Consider the following 11291-nt stretch of genomic DNA (forward strand, 5'->3'; position numbering starts at 1 on the left):
GGCTGGATACCCCGGCCACCGACAACCCTGCATTACCCTCTTGACTCTGGGCATTCAACCAAGTATCACCAATCCTTTTTGAGGTATGCGTTCAACGAATCTAATAGTAAAGAAAACTTTAATTAAACAAGAGTTTCCCGCTGAATACGGTTGCTAATCAGAGTAAATAAGCAAAAAGCTTGATGACGGGATGAGGAGACTAAAAATAGTTGACGTCAAACAGAGAGAGTAGTCATGATAAACGTAATCGATATGAAGGAATCGCATAAGCTGTAGAAATACTTGAAGTTTTTGTGACGGTTAAAACGCTGGTGTTTTTTTTTTTTTTTTTGTTTTTTTTTTCCTGAAAATTCTAAACATGTTTTACTATCTGTCATGAAATAAGCTCAGACTAGATGTCGAAGTTCTTATAAAGCTTTTGGAAAGATCGCATTTTTTCTGAAGCAAAAATTGATACTGCTCTCCATTTGAGGCAAATGCTAATATCGCTTGTTTTCTCTGACAAAATTGTATATCGCTCGTCTGCTCAAGAAAATATCAATACTACACTTCTCACAAGGCTTATTAACTTATTAACTTATTCTCCGAAAAAATTATTAACTTTTTCTTCGTTGCAGAAAAAAATATTGTGCTCTTAAGGCAATGATCAATATTACTCTTTTCTTTAAGCAGTGTATGAAATTGCTTTACTCTTTATGCATAATTCAATGTTAATATTTTTTAAGGATAAAGAAATAAATATTATTTGCGTAAAGACTTCGAGTTTTTTCTGCATTGGTAAAATAATAAATCATAAGTGACATACTTTAAATTGAAAAAAAATTATTATTATTTTGGACTTTAAAAAAATATATGCCTGCAAGAAAATAGTATATATACTATATCAGAGACGTCTCTAAAGACGTAACAAAAGACATATCTAGAGACGTAATAAAAGACCTCACCAAAGACGTTACCTCAAAGACGTCTTTAAGGACGTGTCCTTTACAAAGTATTCATAGATGTCTTGTAGTCTTTATGAACGTCTTTGCAGGTAACGTCTTTGGTGAGGTCTTTTGTATCACATAAACGTCTCTAGATATTTTTGGTTACGTCTTCAGAGACGTCTTTAATGACATCTTAACTTGGGATAGGGTATACAAATCACAAGGACAAAACTGTCTGCAAAAACAGGTATTTTTTCTTAGCTGTTTAATTTTATTTGAAAAATTATAAACATTTGTGATAGAAAAAAAGTATCTGTTTAAATAATAGCAAGACGAGGTGACTGAAAATAGCTGTTCAAACGATGAATTTTTCCATCTGGTGCTCCCAAATTTTGTTTTTGTTGGTTTAATAAAGAACGGGCTAAATTCCTATCTAGTTTTCAGGAATTTGGAAATGTATGGTTTAATAGTAAATCATATTAAAATTTCTTAAACTAATAATCTTTTCGACTTTTTCGTCCACCGTATTGGATCCACCGTTTCGAATGCATGAATTCTGATGATGAGTTGGTAACTATTGACCTCAAATGCCCCTGCATATCATTTATCATTAAAATTAAAACTTTAAAAATTTTTTTATAAGGGTGGCTTGAAGGGTACAATTCATAAAAATACCTAAATACTCAAATATTGCTTTTTAATTTAATGTATACAAAAATTTTTTTTTAATAATATAATTTTTTTATTAAATAACTGTCACAAAAAAGTGGTTTTATTCTCTAGAAAATAAGAGATGCACTCATTACTGCTTTCATAAATGTGATTTTTTTGTCCTTTTCACGGGAAACAATCTTCGGTTTGTATTATAAATTAATACAGAGTTAAAGTGGAGATATTTCGGAAAAACAGTTTTTGGAGATGAATTCTAGGGATCGTTCTCACCTCTCGAATATGTATTTAGGCCGATTAAAAAACAAGTGTCCAATATTTTTTTATGCTCTACAGCATAGCAAAATTTCAGTGTCTGGCAACTCCTATACTCCCCTTGTTAAAGAAGCAAGCTATTGTCTAGCAAAATTTTATTAAAGCTTGTCTATACACGTATGAATGGAAGTAAATACAACTAAGTTTATATATATGAGGTTTACTAAGTATACATGCAAGGATTAAAATATTTTACATGAATTTTAAAATCATACGTTATTGAGAAAATACGGCTTTGACACACACATACACGCCCGCACATATATGTATATATATAGTAAAATATTTAAATTATTAAATAAAATTTAACTGAGTAAAAATTTTTATGTAGATGTTCACCAGTTGGGAATACTATACTTGCTGCAAGTTGGAGTGAACTAGGACGAGTTTCACTGTGGAATTTATCTGAGCAATTAAAAGCTGTTGATAATAAGGGAGCTCTAAGTTCATATGAAAAGAAATCTGAAAAAAATGATACTTGTGTGAAGCCACTTTTTACTTTTAAAGGACATACAATTGAAGGTTATAGTCTGGACTGGTCTTCTACAGAACCTGGTACATTAGCTACAGGTGATTGCAACGGAAATATTCATATCTGGAGATGCTCTGATAATGGAGGAAATTGTTCATGGCATGTTGACCAGAGGGCCTACAATTCTCATGCTCCGTATAGTGTCGAAGATCTTCAGTGGAAGCCTGATGAAAAACATGTGTTGGCATCGTGTTCTGTTGATAAAAGGTAAAAAAAATTAATATCTAATCAAGCGGTTGTTAAATTTTGCTTTTTTCATGAACAAAGTGAAAATTTGTTAGTGCACCTATAATACGTATTTATTAAGTTATAGAAAGCTTGCATGTAAAAATGTCTGTCCTCAAATTCTTATTCTTTCTGCAATTTTTGAAAGTTTTAAACAAACAAATGTTTATTTTTATTTTTATTTCTATATTTTGGTTTAATATAAATTATATAAAATGGAAATAAATATGAACTAGAAAAAATTTTATATTTGGTCAAAAAATTTTGGTAAAATAAAAAAAAGACATCGTCAACACAGAAATAACTTATAATTCAACCAACTTCTGTTAGTGTTGTGAAAAATTTTCTTTCTCCAGTTTTATTCTTTAGATATATAAGAAATGGACTGCTCTTTCTTATGTACGGCGCTAAAGCACAAGTAGAAAGAGACACAACATCAAACGTGTATATCTGTCTCTGTTGCACGTTGCCAGCGGCAGGGGGGTTGCATCAGCTGGCCTTAGTTGACTGACCCTTACCGTTGGCAACGTGTGAGAGAGACGGATATACACGTTCGATGTTGTGTCTCTTTCTACTTGTGCTTTAGCGCCGTACATAAGAAACATTAGTCTATTTCTTATATGTCTATGGTTTAACTTTTGAGCACTGACAAGTTAAACACAGTTGAACTAACCGTGACGCAGTAGGCGGACGTTTTCATGCCAGAGATTAGTAGAGAGATTGCTGACTGCAATGCTACGGCGCGAGTTCACTTTTGGCCACTGTTTCGAGCGCCCCGTCGCGGCCAAGCGGTCGAACCAGGCACACATATTTTTTTTTTTATTTGAGAAGCGTGGAGGGGGTATACCGAGTGTGTGCCTACGGATTCGCGTGGAAATGGGCATGTAGGCACATACTTTGGAGACGCGTGGAAGGGGTATACTGAATATGTGCCTACGGAGAGAGGAGTGGTGTGTGGTGCATGGAAATGCCGACTACAGCTATATAACTATATATACCCGCGCATATCATAGCGAAAGAAAGCGACGAGTCTTTCTCGCTGTATACTTACTAACTTCTTAAATAAGGTCTTAGAAATTAAGGGGAAATAGAGAAGAAAAAAAGATTTCACATCTAATATTTGTAAAATAAAAAAACCTATTTTAATTTACAATTCTCTGTAACATATGAAAGTTTAAGAGAGGCTAGCCATATTATTTTTCGAAAATTAAATCATACAAATAAATGTTTACGCAATTGGAAGCTCAGACTTTCAAGGCATTTATTTTTTAGTTCTTCTTATACTTTGGATTTTCGTTTAGTACTGCGTATCAAAGTACGTTGAAAAAATATTTAGCTTGAAATATTTTTTGAGGTTGATAGTATGGCTATAAGCACCTTAAATATAAATTATTACTTTTACTTATCATAATCGCTATGAACTGTAGGCCAAGCTCCGGAGGGTATCAATGAACATATGTGACTTTAGGTTATATGGGGTCCGAAGTTTAAATAGCTGAGATGGCTAGGGCTTATGCTTTCGACGGCATATTTTGGCGATTTGGGGTTCAATTCTGATGGCTATTGGATTTTTTTTTTTTTTTTTTTAATATAATTCAGTATTCTATTTTAATTTCTTATTGCAACTTTCATTTTAATTTATGAATATTGTCAACACTTTTTTTTCGGGCACGTTAAAAAAATTTTTTTTTTTAATACTGTGTCACGTACATAGAATCCTACGCAACAACTGACTATTAAATAATTTATTACGTTAATAGTTATAGCTGGCAAGGCTAATTCATAATTTTAAAGGTAATAATTTGAATGATAGTAACATTGATAACTAACTAAATACTTGGTAGATCATATAAATCTTTATGTGCGTATTCGTATGCTTGCATGTGTGTGATCTCAGACTTTTTGACCGATGTCAATGATTCAGGACTCAGCAGGATTACTTTTTCATATTGTTATGATGGCTTGGGAAAAACAATCGTCATAGCTTTTTAAGGTTGTCATACCTCTTGACGATTTCTTGATTTTTTTAAGCAGATTGTTGTATTATTCAGGTGAAATAAATATTCTTATACATATTTTAGTTTTACTTAGGGAAAATTCAAATAATTACATTTTTTTTAATCTCTCCATACGTTATACAGCTTCATTTTGAACAATAAAACAATTTTTTTTCTTTCGATTCATGCATTCAAAATTAGTATTTCAATAAGATTGATAGAACAATTCCCTAATTTGTAATTTTAATTAAATTCTTAACAAGATCTTATTTCATACAGTACGAAAAAACCACATTTTCTATTTTCGCACACTCCATAAGAGTTTTTTTTATAGGATAATTTTACTTTAATGTGATAAATATTATGATTTCATTGACAGGTTTTACACATCTGAGCTTGTAATTTATATATGTACATTTTAATACTTACTGTAGCTAAAAAAAATAAATGTAGTTTGGTTTGTTCTTAAATATCTTATACGATTGTTTCATTAAAAAAAAACTTGAGATTGCAATAAATGACTAAAACTTTTAATTTGCTACTCAACATAATTTAATATTGTTGAATAAATTTCTACCTGCAGAGAAAATACTGAAACATTTAATGATAGCAAGGCTCATTCATAATTTTATGATACCAAGCAAATGATTTTTAAGGTTATGAATAAAATTTAAATGGTTTCAAACTTCCCAAAAATTATAAACATTCAGTTTACAAGAGAAAATAGCCAAAGGCCCAAAAAATTTACTTTTGTTTTAATAATTTCCTCAACAATTATTACCAGTAAATTTCTACAATAATATTTTTTCAATCAAAAAAAATGGGTGCTTAATATTTTTATGCCGTCAGCACATAGATATTAAAATTATATCAAATCCTACAATCTAAATTGCACCAGTGGCTTTGATAAATCCATGCAAACTTTACATATTATTAAAATTGATACAACAATTTCCTTATTTGTAATATCAATTTAATTTTCGAAATAATTTTATTTGATAGAGCCCGAAGTGCTTAATTTTTATTTTTTTTCTTTCCATAAGGTTTTTAGATCTTTTATTTTTTTTTTCATCAAATAATAATTTTATTTTAATAAAATAAATACTATACTTTCCTCAACAAATTTAACTAGTCTGACGTTTTAACTTACATGTACTTTTAAACGCTTATTTGAATATTTTTTTGATTTTTTTTATTGCTGAGAAAGCAGTAATATGTTTCTCGGTAGCGATTTAAAGTGTTAGATAATTGTGTGAATTCTTCCCAAATTTTGCACTGAAAATTTGTTTATTGGTAACATTATACCCTCTAATAAAAGAAATTACGTGAAACAATAAGCTTAGATTCTTTTTTTTCATATAGAAATTTTTATAAAAAAATTAAAATGTTCGATTAACCAGTCATTGGAAGATATTGAGAAATACAGAGTAAAAGCGTAGTGCTTTCTGGCGTATAATCACATAAATGAAGCAATAATTTGTATTGATATAGTAGATCGTACATACTCTGTATAATGTGGTAATACGCTTTTCTATTATTAATAAATGTTGTACGAATTATTCAACAACGTGGCCAGTAAGTGACCTATGTTACATAGAGATTGACCACAGTGTTATTAAGTAATGCTTAATTAATTTATGCATATAAACATACATACTTCTATTGCCAACTTGAAGTTGAGGGAAAAAAAAATTACTCAAAGAAACCCTTTTTTCCCTCTTGATTTAAAAATGCTCTTTCATGTCTTCTACTCTGAAAAGACTATTTCTTGCGCCGCAGAATTAAGCAATTCGGGCTTTATCAAATAAAATTATTTCGAAAATTAAATTGATATTACAAATAAGGAAATTGTTGTATCAATTTTAATAATATGTAAAGTTTGCATGGATTTATCAAAGCCACTGGTGCAATTTAGATTGTAGGATTTGATATAATTTTAATATCTATGTGCTGACGGCATAAAAATATTAAGCACCCATTTTTTTTGATTGAAAAAATATTATTGTAGAAATTTACTGGTAATAATTGTTGAGGAAATTATTAAAACAAAAGTAAATTTTTTGGGCCTTTGGCTATTTTCTCTTGTAAACTGAATGTTTATAATTTTTGGGAAGTTTGAAACCATTTAAATTTTATTCATAACCTTAAAAATCATTTGCTTGGTATCATAAAATTATGAATGAGCCTTGCTATCATTAAATGTTTCAGTATTTTCTCTGCAGGTAGAAATTTATTCAACAATATTAAATTATGTTGAGTAGCAAATTAAAAGTTTTAGTCATTTATTGCAATCTCAAGTTTTTTTTTAATGAAACAATCGTATAAGATATTTAAGAACAAACCAAACTACATTTATTTTTTTTAGCTACAGTAAGTATTAAAATGTACATATATAAATTACAAGCTCAGATGTGTAAAACCTGTCAATGAAATCATAATATTTATCACATTAAAGTAAAATTATCCTATAAAAAAAACTCTTATGGAGTGTGCGAAAATAGAAAATGTGGTTTTTTCGTACTGTATGAAATAAGATCTTGTTAAGAATTTAATTAAAATTACAAATTAGGGAATTGTTCTATCAATCTTATTGAAATACTAATTTTGAATGCATGAATCGAAAGAAAAAAAATTGTTTTATTGTTCAAAATGAAGCTGTATAACGTATGGAGAGATTAAAAAAAATGTAATTATTTGAATTTTCCCTAAGTAAAACTAAAATATGTATAAGAATATTTATTTCACCTGAATAATACAACAATCTGCTTAAAAAAATCAAGAAATCGTCAAGAGGTATGACAACCTTAAAAAGCTATGACGATTGTTTTTCCCAAGCCATCATAACAATATGAAAAAGTAATCCTGCTGAGTCCTGAATCATTGACATCGGTCAAAAAGTCTGAGATCACACACATGCAAGCATACGAATACGCACATAAAGATTTATATGATCTACCAAGTATTTAGTTAGTTATCAATGTTACTATCATTCAAATTATTACCTTTAAAATTATGAATTAGCCTTGCCAGCTATAACTATTAACGTAATAAATTATTTAATAGTCAGTTGTTGCGTAGGATTCTATGTACGTGACACAGTATTAAAAAAAAAAATTTTTTTAACGTGCCCGAAAAAAAAGTGTTGACAATATTCATAAATTAAAATGAAAGTTGCAATAAGAAATTAAAATAGAATACTGAATTATATTGAAAAAAAAAAAAAAAAAAATCCAATGGCCATCAGAATTGAACCTCAAATCGCCAAAATATGCCGTCGAAAGCATAAGCCCTAGCCATCTCAGCTATTCAAACTTCGGACCCCATATAACCTAAAGTCACATATGTTCATTGATACCCTCCGGAGCTTGGCCTACAGTTCATAGCGATTATGATAAGTAAAAATAATGATTTATATTTAAGGTGCTTATAGCCATACTATCAACCTCAAAAAATATTTCAAGCTAAATATTTTTTCAACATACTTTGATACGCAGTACTAAACGAAAATCCAAAGTATAAGAAGAACTAAAAAATAAATGCCTTGAAAGTCTGAGCTTCCAATTGCGTAAACATTTATTTGTATGATTTAATTTTCGAAAAATAATATGGCTAGCCTCTCTTAAACTTTCATATGTTACAGAGAATTGTAAATTAAAATAGGTTTTTTTATTTTACAAATATTAGATGTGAAATCTTTTTTTCTTCTCTATTTCCCCTTAATTTCTAAGACCTTATTTAAGAAGTTAGTAAGTATACATCGAGAAAGACTCGTCGCTTTCTTTCGCTATGATATGCGCGGGTATATATAGTTATATAGCTGTAGTCGGCATTTCCATGCACCACACACCACTCCTCTCTCCGTAGGCACATATTCAGTATACCCCTTCCACGCGTCTCCAAAGTATGTGCCTACATGCCCATTTCCACGCGAATCCGTAGGCACACACTCGGTATACCCCCTCCACGCTTCTCAAATAAAAAAAAAAATATGTGTGCCTGGTTCGACCGCTTGGCCGCGACGGGGCGCTCGAAACAGTGGCCAAAAGTGAACTCGCGCCGTAGCATTGCAGTCAGCAATCTCTTTACTAATCTCTGTTCATGCACGGTTAGTACAACTCACTTTAACACGGTGTCTAATGGGAGCGCCCGCACACCCGCTTATTCCCCCGGGAAAAACGACCGAACCTCCTTAATTTGTGTGATTCCAACTTTTTGTCCTGCTTAAACCCATTTAACCTTCCGCGCATGGTCCCCTGATCAGCTAATATAAAAAATTACCTCTTAAATAATCATTTCAAGATGTCAATATACCTAAAAAAATATGGGTTCCAGCGAAATAAAAAAAGAATGAAAATTTCACTTAATAGTTTACTAAATAGAAAAATTTCTGACATTTTCTTATAACACCTCATACATGGGCAGTTATGAGTTATGAATTACGGCAACAGTAGTTGCTGTGCAATTGCAAACGCTGATAAATTAATAATAACCGTGCAAACAAAAACCGGTTTTACTAGATCTTCAGTTTCGGGGGTACAATAAATACAATACTTTTTTTCTACCTCAGAGCGTTTTTCATCACATTTGTGTATTTATTACGCTCTCGGTAGAAATAATAGTGTTCAGCATATAAGCAGCATTAAACCATGGCTACCCTACGCACACTCTGGCCAATGGTGCTTAAGGGTCATCCAGGGTCCGTACCATACAACTTTTCTTCGCTTTGCGAAGCGGAAAGAGTTATATGGTACGGCTCCAGAAATTACGTGAGGCATTTGGGGAGAAGGGGTTGAGCTGAATCTTATCCAGTCTGGGGGGGGGGATCTTAAAAAATATGACAATTTTTTTTACTACAGATAGTGCTGAATTGCTCGGAAATTAGATTGAATGATTGTATATACTGTATAAAAACTTTAAATAGAGGAATAAATACACTAAAACTCATAAAAACTGAATATGTGTTCCTAAACTATATACCTTATGCAATTTTGATCGTAGTTGACTTACATAATATGCTTGAAACTTTTGTGAAAAATATTAAAATTTACTTGAGTGATTCTGATGTTCATTTAGTTATTGGAAGAACCAACGAGCAGTTTGCCTTTTACAAACAATTTTATACAAAGCCGAGCCTTATCTACTATAACTGGCAGCGCCAAAAGGAGATACCTACTTGCAGCTGAACGAATTCAAATAAACGTCTCTTAAATTCAAATATGTTTTGAGTACCTATAATATAGAATCGATTTTCATAATCTCTTTAGACAAGGCCACACTAAATGGTGTACATAATTTCATGTTGAACTAGTTTCAACAATTGTTTTACGGTTCCTAACTGTATAATTAAATTCCTTTGAAATATAAAAAGGTACCTCTGATTCGCATTTCGCACTGCCAGAGATGATTTTGTGTACAAGGCAACAATTACTGTACCGATAAGGTTGACCAATGTCAATCAAACAATCCAAGATTTGATAAGTGAATAGTCATGATTAATGTATGACATTGGCTTGCCAAGTCTGTAGGATAAAAACTTTGAAACCAATAACTAAAAAATCAGTAGGCATAATCATTTCTTACAATTTTTACTTGCATTTCAAAACTTGTGTAGTAAATTTTTTTATCTTTATTATAGTTATTTTAAGTGAAAAAGTCTGATTAAAGTATTAATAGTGTGTATTTATTTAAATGATTACAGTATTAAAATTTGGGACACAAGAACAAGTTCTCAGAGCACTTCCATGCTAACCGCCGCAGAAGCTCATTCATCAGATGTAAATGTTATATCCTGGAACAAGAATGAAACACAGTTTATAGTTTCCGGTGGTGATGATGGCATATTACGAGTGTGGGATTTACGTCAGTTCAACACCAACAGAGCCTCTCCTGTGGCTGTATTTAAGCAGCACACAGCCCCAATAACGACAGTAGAATGGCATCCTTACGAAGCTACAATTCTTGCTTCAGGGGGAGCTGATGATGTAATATCACAGTGGGACTTATCCGTAGAAGTGGATCAAACTGGAAATGATTTAGACAAAACTGTTGCCCAGCTTCCCCCACAACTACTTTTTATTCATCAAGGCCAGAGTGACGTAAAAGAATTACATTGGCATCCGCAATGTCCAGGTGTTGTTATTTCTACAGCTCATTCTGGTTTCAATATATTTCGTACAATAAGTGTTTGATATTTTTTGTTATGAAAGTGTACGCTAAATAATTTTTTCTAAACTGTTTTTATAATTGAAACTGATTTGTATTATTGATAAATATTATTCTTATAAACTTGTTTATAAATCTAAAACCATTTAAAAGCATACATGAGATCAAATATGTGTATTTTAATAATTTTAATACACAGAGTAATTTCATTGAAAATAATTAAGTAACTTGATTAGAACTCATTATTAAAAAAAAAATTTTACACAAAAGTAGTCCGTAGAACGTAATACTTGCATTTATTAAAAATTAACATTCTCTTTGATAATCATGTGACGGTCATTTTTCATTTTTCAATGAAAACCTTTCATTGCTTCATTGATATCAAAAAATTCTCAAAGTTTATGTTCAAATACTTCTTCGATATAGGATTAAATTAAAAACTAAAACTTTGTGCCTTTTCTGATG

At 31.0% G+C, this 11291-nt stretch overlaps 1 protein-coding gene across 1 annotated transcript in view; it reads left to right on the top strand.

Moving 5' to 3' along the window:
- Positions 1–10913, top strand: part of l(2)09851 (WD repeat-containing protein 1 l(2)09851) — a 65582-nt gene extending 54669 nt beyond the window's left edge. The window contains exons 2-3 of the mRNA XM_089590950.1: positions 2242–2649; positions 10363–10913. Coding sequence (XP_089447076.1) covers positions 2242–2649; positions 10363–10852 — 898 coding nt within the window. The 3' untranslated portion in view covers positions 10853–10913. The remainder of the gene's footprint in view (positions 1–2241; positions 2650–10362) is intronic.
- The last annotated feature ends 378 nt before the right edge of the window (positions 10914–11291 follow it).

This window comes from Copidosoma floridanum, unplaced genomic scaffold (assembly GCF_036245765.1).
Source record: "Copidosoma floridanum isolate Cflo_tuat_1 unplaced genomic scaffold, Cflo_Japanese_pri ptg000013l, whole genome shotgun sequence".
Lineage (NCBI taxonomy): Eukaryota > Metazoa > Arthropoda > Insecta > Hymenoptera > Encyrtidae > Copidosoma > Copidosoma floridanum.